The following is a 17,500-nucleotide window of genomic DNA, read 5'->3' as shown; positions in this document are numbered from 1 at the left end:
GAGCACGCACACGCACACGCACACGCACACGCACACGCACACACACAGAGGGACTTCTGTTTCTACACCTCTCTCCTGTGTTCTGGCACTCAGATGCAAAGGTTGTTTATTAAGTTGATTAAACATTATTGTGTTTTAATCTCACTCAACTCCCTCAATTACACCACCCAAACCAATCACTAGAGCAGGAAATGACCACTGCCATTACTAAACACACACACACACACACTTACTCTCTCTCTCTCTCTCTCTCTCTCTCTCTCACTTTCCCTCTCACACTCTCTCCCTCCCTAACAGGAAGTGAAGAAAGAGCTAGTGAGAAAGAAAATGAAAAATAATTTAAGAGACATGAAGAACTGCTTCCTTTTTAAAGTGACCACAATTCCACAGTGAATACGGGAGTAAGACTAGAAGAGAGAGGGGGGGATACAGAGACAGATAGAGAGGGGGAGAGAAAGAAAGCGGGGGAGAGAGAGGTAGAGAGGGATGAATATTTGATGTCAGGAGAGGCCTTTCCCATGGGAACTGATGTGGTTAGCTCCAAGATAAAAGGGAAAACATGCATGTGTGTGGATCTGATGTACATTATGTATCTGATGGGAACACGTAACAGCATGCACATATATGTGTGGATCTGATGTACATTATGTATACCATTGGCACACGTAACAGCGTGCACATATATGTGTGGATCTGATGTACATTATGTATACGATGGGCACACGTAACAGCGTGCACATACAGTATATCTGTTGCATGGATTCATGCCTTGTAATATCTTGAGACCTGTCACTGTGTTGAGTGTCTAGACATTATTTAGAATATGGGTGACTTATTTTGTAGGTCTCTGTGTGTGTGTGTGTACGTGTATGTGTGTACGTGTAGGTCTGTGTGTGTGTGTGTGTGTGTGTGTATGTGTCTCTGTGTGTGTACGTGTAGGTCTGTGTGTGTGTGTGTGTGTGTGTGTGTGTGTGTGTGTGTGCATGTGTACTGGTCTCACCTTGTGACCTGAGTTCTGGTGGTGAAGTCAAGAGCTCTCATGGACTGCAGCACTTCCACACAGCCCATATACTGCAAAGAACAACAGTAAGTGACATCCACAGGAACAAAGATAAAGGGGGAGAGAGAGAGGGAGAGAGAGAGGGAGAGAGAGAGAGAGAGAGAGAGAGAGAGAGAAGATTGGCAAGAGATCAAAGAAACAACCCACATCCATTTAACATGGCTCTAAATGATTGTGAGTGTGCGCCCGTTTGCACGTGTATGTGTGTACCTTGATGATGATTGCTATGTATTTTTATTATTGTTCCCACTTCTCCCTTTCCCCTTCTGAGGTATCTTGTGTATAGATATATGTATTGTTTATATAATCACTTATTCGACACCCAACCCAAATGCTTTGGCAATACTGTAGAACGTTATGGTCATGCCAATAAAGCTTCTTATGAATTAGAATTTGAATTGAGATACTTACCCTGACGGTGTAGGAGACCCCGGTGGTGGTGACCACATTGTCGGCGTGCAGCCAGCCGCGCGTGGGCTTGTTGACGAAAGAGCCGTGGCGCGTCCACTCGTCGCCGCCCAGCTGCCCGCCCTCCACGCGCACGCGCCGCGACGCTCCGCCAAGCCGGTTCATATCCTGCAGAGAGGGGTCCGTTAGCAGGGCCAGCGCTGGGAGAGCCAGGGGGGCCAGGGGGAGCTCCACCACTGCCTCTCCCACCCGTCCCCCTCCGCCCTCGGCCGCCACCGGCGCCGCCTGGGCCTCCCCGGGGCCCGGCCTGCTGGAGGCCTTGAGGCCAGGGAGCAGGCCGGCCGAGACGCCCAGGCGCAGGGCGCCCATCCTGGGGAAGAAGGAGCAGAGCGTGGTGGGGCTGTTCTCCGCCTGCCGCGGGGAAGTTGGCGGGAGGATGGGGGTGAGGGAGGAGGACGAGAGCGAGGAGGGGATGCCCAGGGGGGTGAGAGGGGTGAGGGGGGCCGAGGGCAGAAGGGAGGAGGTGCTCTCATCCGTCGAGCTGAGGGACTCGCTCCTGAAGTGGCTGTACTTAGTCTTAGGGACCAGCTCCATCTGGCGCCTATCAGGGTTGAGAGATGAGGAGGGAGGTGTTCTTTATAGGCTATTCGATCGGCCTCCTGAAAGTCTCGTCTGAACTGCACAGACAGCCTCTCTTCTCACTCAATGTCCTGTAAGTCTCTTGGTACATTGATGCTTTCATCATCAACGCAACAGTTTGTTTTTCGAAACAGTTTGTGACCACGTCAGTACGGAGAGAAAAAAAAAAAAAAAAACAGCAAAAAATAGTGCACACAGGAAAGAGTGAGAAGTGCAAAAAGAGAGGGAAAAATAGAGAAGTGCAAAAGGATTGTAACCGTTGTTTCAGTTTAGACTACTGAAGTAGTTATGGGAAGAGAAAAAGGCAGAGCCTGCATAGTAATATCACTACAGCACCACTTCCAACGATGATTGTCAGTCTGGGGAAAAAAACCTACAACACGCTATATGCATGTGTGTGTGTGTGTGTGTGTGTGTGTGTGTGTATGTGTGTGTGTATTAGTGCAGAGCTATCCTCTAGTGGTTCCTGTCGGACAGCACCCCATAAAAAAGCCTATTAGTCGCCTAGAGTCAGGAAAAGGGGCCATGCACTGAACAGACGGATCAATACAGAAAGAGAGAGAGAGAGGGGAAGCGAGAGGATGTATAAGAGCTAAGAGCTAAGACTTGACTAAATGTACCAGAGAGCTTAGAGCAGACAGAGCCTGTTCAGAGGGAGAAATACACTCTCGACTGAACAGTGAGAACTACACACAGTGCAGCTCAACTCAACTTCTCCGAAGCAGGATCAAAGCAGTGGGCCGATGTGTCTGCACAGCCGGCGTCACCAGGCCACAACGGACACAGTAGCCGAGGTCTGTCTGACTCTAACTATAGGAACGCTGGACTCTCACGCCCCAGCTCGTCAGCTGCTACCATCCGGCACGCACACACAAAACAGCCCACACACTCAGTAGTAAGCCGAGAGCTCCGCCGGAAATGCACGCAGCTCCACGCCTCTCTCTCTCTCTCTCTTTCACAGGTTTTGTCTGTCCCCTCCTCTCCCTACCTCCTCTTCATGGGCTTCTGTCAATCTCTCTCTCTCTTCCTCCAGATGGACTGCTGTGCCCTCTCGCCCCCTACCATGTGCTGTCTCTCCCGCGCCCTCTCCTCCTCCTCGTCCTCCCTGCGTTTCCAGATCACCTCCGGCTGCGTCTCGCGCCCCCCTCCTCCTCTCTCCGCGCCCCCTTGCCCTTCCCGCCGCCCTCGCTGCTGCTGCTGCTCCTCCCCGTTGCGTCGTGGCTCCTGAAAGCCGTCACGGAGCTGCCACACGATGCACCCCGCCGCCTCTCTCGCCCGCTGCCTCTCCCGCTCGCGCTCCCTCTCCAGCACCTCCTGGCGCTTCTTCCAGACAATCTCGCCCCCTCCCTCTCCCCCTCCCTCGTCTACCTTGCCGTTCTCCAGGCTGCCCTGCTGCTCACCTTTTTCTTTTTACTTTAGTTTTTTTTATAAAATATAAAAAAAACTACCGTTTCTGTTTTACTCTTTCACACTATTATCTGACTATTATCACACTATTAACCTCAATCCTCAGGTGTGCCAATCAATCAACAATCAACCAATATATACAACTAAATAAATACAAAGACTGATAAATATATCACACTTATAAAAAAAAAAAAAGAAGGCTGGTCGAGAGAAGAAGAAAGCAATGAACTCGATGAAGTTCACCCCGTCCTGTTAGAGCTCCATGCAGTCTCTTTGGCTCTGAGGAGTATGGCTGTGTAGCTCAGGCTTGTGTTTGCAGCAATCGGTCCGTGAACCCCAATTATACCAGTAAACATAGAAGATCACAGAAAGAAAGGACCTCACGGTGGATATGATAAGAACTACAGCACCACGGAACTAGTCTCTAGTCCCTAACACAGCGTGTTCTCGTCCAAAACAGACCTAGCTCACTGAGTTTAAGTGCGGAAACTTGAGAATATGATCTAATTTGTGTAAGACCAATGCTTCTGTGTCTTTCAAAGAGAGAGAGAGGGAGAGCTGATGGAAAGATAGAGACAGAAGAATCACCAGCTGTCCAGAACAATGATGATGATGCTCCACAGGGCTGTTGTTAGAAGGCTAATGAAACCTGATTGGCCCAATTTGTAGTCCCTTCCCAGGGATCCCTGAAGCTTTGACTCGTTAGGCGTGACCATGAGATCAATCACACCCTCGTTATGTTAACACTCCACCGTGTCCCTCACACCCCCTCAACACACACACACACACACACACACACACACACACACACACAATATCTCCAACCTAGACACCTGAGAATGAATCTAGTCAGGACCCAAATCACATTAATGTTATACAGATGAACACTACCCCTCTTCACACTGTTATGTAACTCATAATAACTGTTGCCTCATAGACACGTTGTCTGCCGTGTCCACTGATCTGAGTACGGCAGAAGAACACTACAGAAAATAACCACTGGTAATTTTGTTCTTCAAAGTCCAGGAGTAAAATGTTACTCTGACACAGACTAAAATGTCACAGTAAGCAGTGAGTGATGTTTGCAACAGTCTTTATGTCTCCTTCTTCTTTAAAAGCTCAAACTGTAGGTATTGAAGCGGCTGAAGGGTACAAAGGTCATCGCTTAAGTTCTGCCGTCTTGCAGAAGGTGCATGTCCCCACAAACACCCGGATACTCCTCCTGATGGACTGAGTTTGAGTGGCAGGAAGCTAAAGTCGACAGGACAGCAACATCACTATCTGCACACACACACATACGCACACATCAGCGCTGCCTCCAAGGTTCTGACTGGCAATGCAGACGATCAGGATCTGTGACCGTGCTGGGTGATTGAGCAGCCTATGACCGATTCAAAGCAACTACGAGGTCTGTTCAATCAAACAAAGTGTGAAAAGGAATCAGCTACATTCCGTTGTGAATCATCACTTACGTGTTTTGTACATATAGGAATAGTAACATAAAAAAAGAAGTTGGATATGATCAGCTTAGTTATGATATAATTCCACAGAAGTGTTGTGTCCAATGATGGATTCAAACCCTATGTCCTGTCACTGAGAGTTTAAAACAGTGCAGCTGTGTGTATGCTGCTGTGTGTCTGAGTGCGTAAAAAAGAGAAAAGAATTGCATCAAATTCCAACAGAAATGATGGAATTGAAAAAGAGTGCATTGGACAGAAGTGCAGTGCACCGAGCTGGGAACAGTCTGATGCTAATGCAACATGGCACCAATGATAACACTGTCTCTGAGAGGAACCAGTCCAGAGGAGTAAACCCAAGAAAGAAAAAAAACAGCAGACACAAACTCCACAAAAACTCCTCAAACAACAACAACAACAACAACAATAATAATAATAATAATAATAAAACGTATGAACAGTGCTGTGGAGGTAATGCCCAGTGTCCCTTAAAAACTGGTGCTGATCGGTTTTTGTATATACAGAAGAGAAAAGAATGATGTTCTTCACAAGTGCTCCAGTTGTTAATGCAGTGTGGTTAAATGCCAGCTTTTTAAACCCAACACCCCCAAAAATCAGAGGTAATGACTGAGAATAAGGGTCCTGACGCAAGGAAAGTAAACGATCATCTGCCCGTCTGAACTGCTTAAAAGCTGACAGCGTCAGTGTAGTCCGTCTACACAGACATTCTCTGACGAGCACCAGTTCAGCACCTGGGTGAGCACCAGTTCAGCACCTGGGTGAGCACCAGTTCAGCACCTGGGTGAGCACCAGTTTGAGGGCACCGCTGTAAGTTGAGCGAAACAAATTCCACAGAAAGGACAAAGGATGAGCACCAGTGTAGATTGTTAAGATTCACGATTGACCTGGTGTTCACTGTTTAGTTAGTGCAGGTTGGAGCAACACAGTGAAGGTTAGAGTCCCTTGAAGAGACCCCGGAGCCTGAGTGTCCTACAGTTTTTGTAAAATACAGACATACACACATAGCCTATATTTAAAGCAAACACATACTAGACACTACATACCAATGGGGGGGGGGGGGGAAGCAACACCAAGCTACCCTAGAGAATACCGTGCAAATAAGTCAACTTGTAGTGGTTTTCCAACCACTCGGAACAAGCCTTACAGAGTGACCGAGTCCACAATCCCCACAGCGCTCCAAGTCTAATCAGCCGACATTCTTAACCAAGCAGGTAACCCTGGGTAACGGAGTACTGGGTGCTGAGAGAACACACGAGCACCCTAACGTCCCGACAAAAGGACGGAATAAGAAGTTCTCGCGCCACCGTGTTGCTATAGCGACGAATTGAATTTAGGAAGGGAATGCAGCCAGACACAATTCTCCAGCCCAAACAACAGATGACAAGGCTGGCACTAGGAGATCTGCTGTACCTAATAGCAGCTCTGCCCGCGTCACTTCACCGGTGTCGGCGCTGACGCTTCCCGGGAACTCAGACGGGTCGGTGGCCGGCAGTGAACTCTGAGATACGTCTAAAGATTTGCAATCGTCACGCCGGCCGTATAGCTAATCAATGTCGACATGCCAACATAGACGGCACCAGACAGAGGCTTAAACACAGTCTACTTTGCGTTGGTGCCATTTCAAATGGGATCATGGACTGCTCTCAACAACGCATATCCACACACGTGTTATAATATAGTCCACCGTGAAATAAATTACATCAAAATGATTCCCATTGTTACAGTAGCAGGTACAATGCACCTGGCTCACTGCAACACAGATTGCATATCAAACAACTGACTGTCAGTGCGTGCGTGTGTTTCTCTGTCTCTGCATATGCCAGTTTTAGGTACAGCTAACGAGAGATAATTAAACAAGCAATGTCTGAGTTGAGTTTCCCTCGAATGCTCCGCTTAATTTCTGCTGCAAGGACCGCAAACACATGGTGAAAGATTTGCAGCGTGGCCGAGAAGAACCGTGCTTCTTTCACCGGCTACTTCGTGGCTCTTAGCCACCTAAGTTCTTTCAATGAACAGTGTTGTTCTCTATTTCATGAAAAAAAACTGGACATACAAATACATTATTTCATAAGACATACATTGAAAAACGTGATTGTCTCTATTCAATCAGATGATCACCACCTCTATTTATATAGCCTAATCGTTCATATTAATATAAAAAAGCCAGACAATCCTCTCCTCCTCTGTCTCTTCCTGTGCCCTCCCTGCAAAAGAACCAAATGTGGTCTTCCTTTGACTCTTTGGTCCACTCCGTCGCTCTCTCCCTCTATGTCACAAAGTCACGGCCGGACCCTTATATTGTCCTCCCCCCTTGCTCGCTCCTGTCCTTCGCTTCCCCTTGTCCTCTTTGCCGTCAGCGGCACGCGGCGAGCTGGTGCACGGCGATGCCTCTTTGTTTTCCTCTCTTCTTCCCCCTGCTGCTGCCGCTCATCCTCTCTTTCTCTCCCTCTCTCTCTTCCACCTCACCGCTGGGTTGTGTGTGAGCGCGCGTGTGAGAGTGGTAGATAGAGCTGTACGTCCCTTTTTTCCCTCCTCCCCCCCTCTCCTTCCTGTCTGCCTCCTTCAACCCCTCCACCACCCCCTCCATCCGTCCCTCGGCACGCACACACACACACACACACACACACACACACACACACACACACACACACACACACACACACACACACACACACACACACACACTGATGCTGCTGCTGATTTCCTTTTCCACCTCCCTGATTCCCCCCTCCCTCTTTCGCGCCCTTCTTCCTTCCTCTCTCCCCGTCTCACACGGTCTCGCTCCGTCTCCTTCTGTCTCTCACTCCTCTTCTCTTCTCTTCTCTTTCCACGCAGTGTCAGTTATTTGTGAGTGTGTTTGCATACATAAAAACCTTTCCCCATACAGGAAATGAGGGGGGTGTATCGGGAATGAGCAAGACCTTGAGGAAACTGCCTCTCTTCAACAGCCTGGTAACCTGATAGATGTAAAGGGAGAAAAGGGGAAGACAGAGAGGGAGGGAGAGAAAGGAAATGCTCACTTTCCTGACTGGTCTTACTTCCCCCATTTATAATTTCTCTCTCTCTCTCTCCCTCTCTGCTGTGGTAGGGAATCCAGGGAAGGCTTGTTTAGCCCAATGCATACAGAAGCAGCTCTCTTTCCTCCATGCACCTGACTTAGAGGTGCAGCCGTCACCAGGCAGAGATTCATGCTGCACCAGGCTCTTTAAGGTCACTTACACATGCAGACAACACACCAAGGTGGTGCACAGACTAGGCCAAACCCACACACACAAACCCAGCCACACACACACACACACACACACACACACACACACACCCACGGCAGAAAGGGACCCATGCAAGCATCAATCTCTCGGTAGCCTGGCCACACAATGTGAAAGTAGTGACCCGTGCAGACGCATGAGCTGAATACCAGAGGATCTCAGCAGGTTTTTTTTTTTTTAATACACATTTATATAAAACTACAACCCCCACAACACACCGCTGGGACGTCTCTCTGTGGAAGCCAGTGGCCTGTGAGTCACGGAGCAAGGCTGAACCTTGGGAGATGGTGTCAGTTTGCATTGCGCTCCTGCCCGGCTCAGATTTAAATGGAGTGGACAGGACATTAGCAGCCAATGAGGATGAAGCACAGCACAGCACAGCACAGCACAGCTGCAGTCACCTCAGGGCAGGCAGTACTGGCCAGTCACAGAGTACAGAGAGAGAGCGGGAGAGAGAGAGAGAGAGAGAGATAGAGAGAGAGAGCGAGACAGACAGACAAAGAGAGCATAAACAAATAAACCCCTATCACAAAGGCTGACGACCACAAACACATACTTGCTTTTATGTGTGGACACACACACAATTACACACCAAGCAAACACACTTAAAACACAAAACACAACATACCACCAACACCCTTCAATGATGCTGCGAGACTTTTTCAAAGCCCAATAGCCTGCTCAGTCTTCTTAGCCCTTTTTATTTTCATATGTTCTGTCTGATAAAAGGACTTATGTGCTCCGCGCCTAAAGGCCGCCAGATATAGACTTAGATTTTTGCTGTGGTTCAGCATGTTCCAGAGATCCAGAGGTTCGGTCCAAATAAAAAAGTCTACGGTGCGTACCGGTTGGTAAAAGTCTGTGTCAAAGGCCTAGAAAACATACAGTGGGTCATGCTGATGCATGGTTTTGTGTTATGAATGGTGACAACAAAATAACATTGACACGGAAAGACAACAACAACAACAACAAAATACCAATGCCAGATAATCAGAGAAGCGCAGAAAAACCCAGCCACCTAGAATGGAAACCTATGAAGAGCAAGCAGAGGTGTGGTGACGGGGGATAGAAACAGAGGCCCTGCCACCTGGGGAAGACTGCGATGAGAACTGATTCCACAACAGTGCTCAGCCAATCAAAAAGTTGTTACAGTGAGGAGGAGCGAGACCGATAGACACACACACACACAGACACACGCAGAGCAGAGCAGAGATTGTGCATTTATAGTCCACTACACACGTGACGCAAAACCATAATCATTTCCACAAAGCCCTTCACCTGTCCCTTCACCAGTGTGTGTGAGTGTTTGGGGTGTGTGTGTGGGGGTGTGTGTGGGGGTGTATTAGGAGTGGGCGATATACCGGTTTGATAGTAAAAACCGGTATTGAGCCACGCCATGATATGGATTTTGCAATACCGTGGATACCGCGATTTATTCATAATTCATAAATTCGAATTTGGCATTCATATTGTTTTGTTCCAAATTTCAACTGAGTGATAGTACTAAGTATCTACATCTTTTTTTATTTTAGTCTAACCTTTCTTGGTTCTTACGAAAAAAGGAATGTATGTTAATATGTCGACCTATTTTTATGAGCGGACGGCGCATGCATTTGTTGCACGCATGTAGTGCTCGCAACAAACAAGCGTGCAGGCAGCTGAAGTTGGTTGGCAGGCTACGTACTAATATATAGCTTATTATAAGTGCGTAAGTGAACAATCGAGGATGAGCGAACACGCAGAAAGTGATGCTGCTCAAGAGCTGGATGATAACGAATTGGTTCAAAAGAAAGGGGGCACCTCTGTCGTTAGGAACTGGTTTCGGTCTCCGACCTCAACCAAATAAGAATAATAGACAGTTGTGTCGCCGTGTTGTTTTAGCCAAAGGTATAAGCACCAGCAACCTGTTAAATCACCATTCAATTGGCAGCTTGCACATTGTCTACTGTTTGTTCATCATATTTCATATCATCATTCTTAACCCACATAGGTAAGGTACATACAGTTGGCAGCTGCTAGCTTGTGATGAACTCGTGATGTGTGAATATGAACTCTTTCATACGAAGTTGCACAGGCACCCTGAGGGTTTCTACCTTTTCCCATTATAATGTTATGAGTTAAATCGAGGAGACTATAACATCAGCTAGATAACTACCTATCATTTCATGCAAATGTAACTCTTCCATTTAAATCGTTTATGCTAAGGTTATTAAAAGTTTCCTTAGCTAGCACAGCAATCCGACAACCATAACCAGGAAACACAACTTTAGCTGCAAAGTTTAATTTCTCAAAATCAGCTCAGCATTAAAAAGCAGTCTTGGGTTCAAAGTGATTACAACCACTTGTGTGGTGTTAAATGGCTTCACATAGATATAAACAATCCTAAGAGAAATAATGGGAAATCGACAAAGGGCTCACTCTGATATCAATGTAATGTTAGCGAATATTGCTCATGCTAATATTTAGTCTCCGCTCTTCGTCCAAAGCCAAATCTATTCTTGAGGTTCTAACATTTTTCAAAAGCAATTTGGCTTTGAATGTGAGTATTCGATCTTCTGTCTCGTCGTTTGAAGCATACCGTTTAGCTCCGGCATTGGTCTCCCATTATTTAACATTTCACGTTTCTTGAAAGCCCAGTTTCAGGCTCTCGCGCACGCCCCCTTCATTGAGACAGAGGTACTGTTTGCCTCCCCTCAGTGCTTTTTCACTGCTATGCGGGTTTATGTCAGATCAGCAAGACTATAGGTTGTACACATACGTGAAATACATTGCCTATTGTATGGATAGAAAGGACATATAATACAAGTGTCCACAAATACTACAGTGGTGACAAACAACGAGAAAGCAAAAGGCATGCGCACAATCTGAGATGAGGCGCTGCTTGTCGCTGCCTCACCACGCATGTCTCATCTCTGTTTGAACAGGACATGCGCAAATTCAGCGATTTTTGATTATAAAAATGCTTAAAATGATTGGAATCATACAGAAATTACATTTGTAGCACATATTAGATACATATTTATTTTATCATTATTTGATTTTTACTTTTCATGATGACACATTTTGCCTTAACTAATGTCATTTAGCTAAGAAGGGCTATTAAAATGTGATTCAGATTTTTTTTCCTCATATATCGTGATATCATATCAATATCGTCTGGACAGTGGAAAATATCGTGATATGAATTTTAGCTCATATCGCCCACCCCTAGTGTGTATGTGTGTGTGTGGGGTGTGGGGGGGGGGGGGGGGGGGGGGCATAGAGGCTGCTCCTGCGGGCAGTAGACCGAGCGTCTCATGCTCACTCGCTCATACACACTCTGACAGCAGAGGACGTGATTGTGTTCTCAACAGGAAGTATCTGACTCACACTCTCCCAGCTGACGCTCATGTATAAGTGCAGACTGATGACCTACATATCCCCCAGATAGTCTATTGTGTGTGTGTGTGTGTGTTTTATGCGGTGTGTCACACCACTGCTTCACCGTGCCTATCTGGCTGGTATCTGGCTCATCCTCATACAAGCTTAATAGGGTTTAGTATTTTAACATTATTACATTATTTCATTACAACAGATGCACATGCACTTTTTGGATAAAAGAGGAGGAATGATCCATTCTGTAAATCCTACCATCTGAAATACCCCTTCTCTTCCTACCTCTCGTACTGCTGTGACTAATGCTGTGGCAACTAAAACATGTACGATTGCTACTAGTGCAGCTTCTGGTTGAGTAATGCTGTATGTTCCCTATCTGCAGTAAGAACTGGGGAAATGGCAGTGTGTGTGTGTGTGTGTGTGTGGGGTGTGTGTGTGTGTGTGTGTGTGTGTGTGTTTGTGCCCTCATCAGTGTGTAGAGAGCGAGTGAGGATTGTATGGGCTTTCCCCCTCTCTGGGGGGAAAGTACAAGGGAACTGGGTTATTGGTTTGTGTGTGTGTGTGTGTATGTATTCAGTGTATTCAGTGTTATTGCACGAGTCTCACATCAACCTGCCCACCTTGTTGTCGAGGTTACTGTAAACAACACAGGCAGGTGACATCTGAGGCGGTATGAGGACAGGAGCAGTCTCTGTGCCACAGTGAAGGACGGATGGAGAGGCGAGTGCATTGAAAATCGTAATGTAAATCTCAAGAGCTTACCACGTACTCCATCGGCCGACTCTCTCTGTGTTTGTCTCTTAACCCTAAAAACACCATAAGCGCACATTACCACACGCACACACACACACACACACACACAAAGATATGCAGCCAATTGCAACAAGCAAACATGAAGATGAAGCTTTTCTCATGCATCACTATCCACTCTGCCAATAACAGCGGACCTCCCAAGCTGCAGCAGGAGCTGTGGAGAGAAGTAGTCATGTGACAGGCACGACACAGGTGTGCAGAAACAAAAGCATGTCTCCGAGGCTGCTGGCACATTTGATGTGTGTTTGCGTGTCAGGCAGATGGTCAGGCTCAGGCACACACAGAGGGATGGGAGACATTTGGCAAGAGAAGGGAGAGTGTTTGTGTCCCAGCCTGCTCAAACGCACACGGAGATATGTGCACAGACACAGACACAGACACAGACACAGACACAGACACAGACAGACACACACACACAGTGTGAACACAAAAGTGCAAACACACATACATGCACATAGGCTTGTGTGCGCAACTGCGCATGCGTACTCTCTCTCTCACACAAACAAACATCCTTACAGTAACCCTGTGCATGCAGCAGCTGCTCCATTCTTTTTGAATTAGAGCCGTCTTTCGCAATGCATCTCCCATGTCGATTGCGCAAACATCTATAATGACTAGACGGATTCAGGCAGTGACATTTCATCACTTCAAAACTTTTGGCTCGTGGCAGACTCTTGTTCGTCTCTTAATAACAGCAGACAACCACAGCACTGGGCAGCAAGGTGTTTGTGTTGGCCTTGCATTTAGGCATCGCCAGTGACATTCTGCTGCACTCTGGTTTTGCAACCCTCTGTGCTCACAAAGGGGTGGGAGAGAGAAGTAGCATCAAAACTAAAAAAGAGTAGCGGCCTTCAGATGATGACCTTTTCTTTCTACCCTCTGTGGTTGAAAGCATGACATGCTGCCTAGAGAGGGTCAACATTAAGCACACTAACGCTGTATGAATTAACTGCTTACAGAAAGAGGTCACCGCTGACGGAAAGGAGGGTCACCGGTCCACTGTTGGCTGTGCTTCATTGTGTGATCTAATATATTACCCAATCCCCCTCAGCAGAACGCTTCCAGCAGGATTAACCACGGCATACAGTAACCGCTGCACTGTGCAACTTCACGGAAGCGCATTTAAATGTGCAGCCCGCCAGTGAGTCAACTACCACACAACCACTGCAAGGCTGAGCTGGGCTCTGTGTGAGTGTGTGTGTGTGTGTGTGCGCGCCTATGCCTACTTCTTTTAAAACTTTGTTCTGATGACTCACTGAATAACTCTCATTTACACCCTCATACATGGTACAACTTCTTAGCCCTCGTCTTTGTGTGTACCCCTAGTCTGTCCTTCTCTGTCCACATGAGGCTGTGTCTCGTACCTAGGACCTAGCATGGCCAATATCCTGGGTTACAGGTCACTATTACAAAATTACGGCATTTTTCAATCTCAAAGCAAAGGCCATATTTTATTTAAGTCAAGAAAAGACAACTTTCAGTTGCATTCATTTCTGAAACCTTGAACATCAAGCACAAATACAGATGGATAAGAGTGTTCTTGCTTCTTAGCGGTCTGTCTAGTACTTCACTAATTTAGCCAAAGACAAAACAGCGTGGCGGGGGTCCTGAGCAACTGCTCACTCTTTTCACCCTCAAAGTAGGGTCGTCCTGAGGCCTGAGACAGGCAGGAAAGATCAGGCCTGTTCATGAATATTCATTCAGGATGCGAAATGACCTGTGCCCTCAGGATGACCCTTCACTAAAGCCATGCCCAACCCCTAGGTACTCGAGAGTACAAAAAGGACTGATAAATACATAACAATGAACATGACGACAACAGACAGAAACATAAAACAAACAAACAAGAGAGGGAAAAAAAAGAGAAAAAAATAACAAATCACACCATCGATATAATAGTGTAGTATGGCCCTCACAATGGTAGAGGGTTGTGGGAAATTGTCAATCTGTTCTCCAAATGGACATTAGATTAACATTCATTCAGACTCCAAGGCAGCTGACATGTGAGTTTTCTATTTTAAGTCCCCCTCTCTTCCCTCCCTCTCTCCACACTCAAACAGTCCCTCTCAAATATGCACTCACTTTCATTCCCTTTTTACCAATGCAATCTCTCTCAATGTAGTCTCTCTCTCATTTCCCCCTACACACACACACACACACACACACACACACACACACACACACACACACACACACAGAGATCCTCCCTGCATGCACAGACAATCTGTTGTTTTTGAGAGCCAACTGAGGTGAAGTATGCGAGAGGAGAACTTCTGTCCCTGTTTGGCATGATGCGTGTCAAATGCTGAAGATTTGTACCCCAGCTGCTATTAAAGGAACACAAGACACAATACCTGCATACTTTGCAGCCAAGTCCCTGACTTTGAGCTTCTAAAGGGTTAAGGGGCAGAGACTCTCTCGAAAACGAACTTGTAATCGTAGTTATGTAACGTAGCCTGAACTGTTTAATTAACCTGTCTCATTGATGCCTTTGGGACAAAGGTCCACATTAAGATACGTTTTCAGGCTCATTTAAAAAAAACCTTAAGGGCTGTAGCTTTAAGGAACCGAGCCAAAGTGGGTCCTTCTGGACATTCATTTGTCTCTGGCATGTGAAAGTAACACCCAATTCACTCCACAGCTAGTGGTGTCTTTACTGCTTAGCCCCCCCCCGGCAATGATTGACTCATGTCAGGAGTCGTACCGTTCTTTGGTTCCTCTACACCTCTCTCCCGGTCTCCACTTCTCTCTCAGAGGCTGTCATCTTTCAAAAGGTAAATATTAACAACATTAGCTGTTAGTCCTTTGCAAAAGGCTACAATGAAAAGTGCCTTGCCCATAGTTCCAAGACATGAGAGCTTTTTATCTATAAGCTTCTAAGAGAGTCTGATTAAGATTATTAGTTGACTGAATAATTCTTACACTACTTTGAGATATTTAAGGAGCAACACAGGGTGGGGACAAGGCCCGTTCTATATCATATGGGGTAAAGGAACACTTCACTTTGAGGCCCAATCATATCAATCAACCCTCATGCTACATGAATACATCAAAAATAATGATTTGTTTGATGTGATAAACCCTCTAAATTTAGGAGTTTTGTGGTCAGTTTTAGAATGCCTCTGGGGACAAAATGGCCAGGCTTCACACTTCAGCTCCAGTCTTACGCTTTGCGGTGGTGGTGGTGATGATACTGGCAGAGGTGATGCTTCAAATGTTGAGCAAGATTATCAGTGGTAATTATTTGTTATTAGGCACTGCCAGCCAGCAAGTCCAGAGGGAAAGACAGAGAGAGAAAGAGAGTGTGTGTGAGTGTGTGACCATGCCTTGATGACCATGGCTTGATGCTTACTGTATGTATGGCTGAAGCTGCAAGTGGTTGCTTGTGGTATGCGCTTCATAAGTCTAACACATATGTGATTCAGAGTGAGTCACGTTTCCCACAACAAATGAAAAGCCAGTAAAGCCTTTCAGAGAAGCGATATCGTAGACAAAATGCTGTATGACCAAAATATGTCTGTGTGTTAGTCTGTGTGTAACAAAGAGTGTGCGAGTGAAAGAAAGAGAGAGAGAGAGAGAGCGAGCGAGCGAGAGAGAGAGAGCGAGAGTGGGTGCATGTGCTTGTTAGTTGAGCAAGTCTTTGTCCTGCCTCCCTTGATAGTCCAATTGTGTGAGTGCGTATATGTATGTGGAGAATGACGTGGGAAGACCGAGCAGGAAGTCAACTGACCCCCCCCCCCCCTCCACCCATACCTTACTGAGTAGGAGACAAAAAAGGGCAGAGGAAGGAACATGAGGAAAAGGGAGAAACACATAGCAGGTCACATGAACACACTAATTACAGCTGCACTGAACCCAACTGGAAGTGCCACTGAATGGAAATGACAGAAGACCTCATTGCCATGCACAACATAACACACCATTTGACAGAGACTGGCAGTCCTCACAATCCACACACATGCACAAGGTGTGCCATTGTGATAGCGGAGCTGCCTGTATATATAGTTGTGTGTGTGTGTGTGTGTGTGTGTGTGTGTGTGTGTGTGTGTGTGTTTGCGTCCCCGATATGACAAACTCTGGGTGTTCATTAACTGGAGAAAATAAATCTCTTGCGCCTTGTGCTTGTTATCAGTGGTGATCAGGAGCAGTATGGTGTTGGCTCAACAACTGCAGCACAGAGGCCTGCAGAGCGACTGATAACAGTGAACAACAGAGTGAGTGAGAGACAGGGAGCTGGAAATGAGAAAGAAAGCCCTGCCCAACTTTTATACCTGTCACCTCAGTGTACGCTCAGTATAGTTTGTCACTCACTTGCTGGATAGTTCTGTCACATTTTATAAGGAGGCACCACAGCACCACAGCACAACTGCCCCTGAATATAACACTGCAGGCCAGGACCGACTGCCCCCAGCCTATAGAAAGTGCAAAACTACACCTGAAATCCCTCATTTTGTATATCTGGCTAGAGATGGGGTGACTGAAGACTAAAGACCAAAGAGTACAGGAACATGCCACAACCACATCATGCTTCAAAGAGACACATTCACCAATTAGCACCAATTCACCAATATTGCACACATCTCAAGGGTTACTTGACTTCAGAATAAGAGTCGACTGTGTGTGCGCAGCAGGTCCCCCCCACACTTCAGCTGTGAACAGCAGCTGAAGTATGGACAGCTGAAAAGTCGATGCTACCCACAAAAGGCATTGGAGGAGTAAACCAGCTACTTCCCTGCCATCATTAATCATGAACCTCTAGAACTTAATCAGGAGAAGATGGTATATAGCGCCAAGCATTTTTCATGGAATGGCCTAATTTAACTTAATAATTTCGGTTGATTACTGGTGTACTTTTACAACGACTTACCTAACCTTTGGCTGTCATCAACTTTCATAAAATTTCGAATGACGAGAGAAGGACCCATTGACAGTCGTTTGATGTCAACACGGCGAATAAATGTATTATGCAAATTGACAGGCGAGATCTTAATATAATCTAATTACCACAACACATGATTAAGATGAGTTGGGCGGCCAAAGAAAGACGTTGTGTT

General features: G+C 46.5%; 1 protein-coding gene across 3 annotated transcripts in view; it reads right to left on the bottom strand.

Annotated features, from left to right (window-relative positions):
- shc1 (SHC (Src homology 2 domain containing) transforming protein 1) overlaps positions 1-16,436 on the bottom strand; it is a 28,246-nt gene extending 11,810 nt beyond the window's left edge. For 2 of the 3 annotated variants that reach the window (XM_031575706.2, XM_031575707.2), the window contains exons 1-2: positions 1,472-7,562; positions 1,001-1,071 (exon numbers count right to left, since the gene is read on the bottom strand). In XM_031575706.2, the coding sequence (XP_031431566.1) occupies positions 1,001-1,071; positions 1,472-2,062 (662 nt within the window). In that variant the 5' untranslated portion in view covers positions 2,063-7,562. Of the gene's footprint in view, positions 1-1,000; positions 1,072-1,471; positions 7,563-12,395 lie in introns of those variants that run through there. The other variant, XM_031575708.2, reaches the window with a different exon arrangement.
- Positions 16,437-17,500: the final 1,064 nt, after the last annotated feature.

This window comes from Clupea harengus, chromosome 11 (assembly GCF_900700415.2).
Source record: "Clupea harengus chromosome 11, Ch_v2.0.2, whole genome shotgun sequence".
Taxonomy (NCBI): Eukaryota; Metazoa; Chordata; class Actinopteri; order Clupeiformes; family Clupeidae; genus Clupea; species Clupea harengus.
This window is presented reverse-complemented; position numbering and strand designations above follow the sequence as displayed.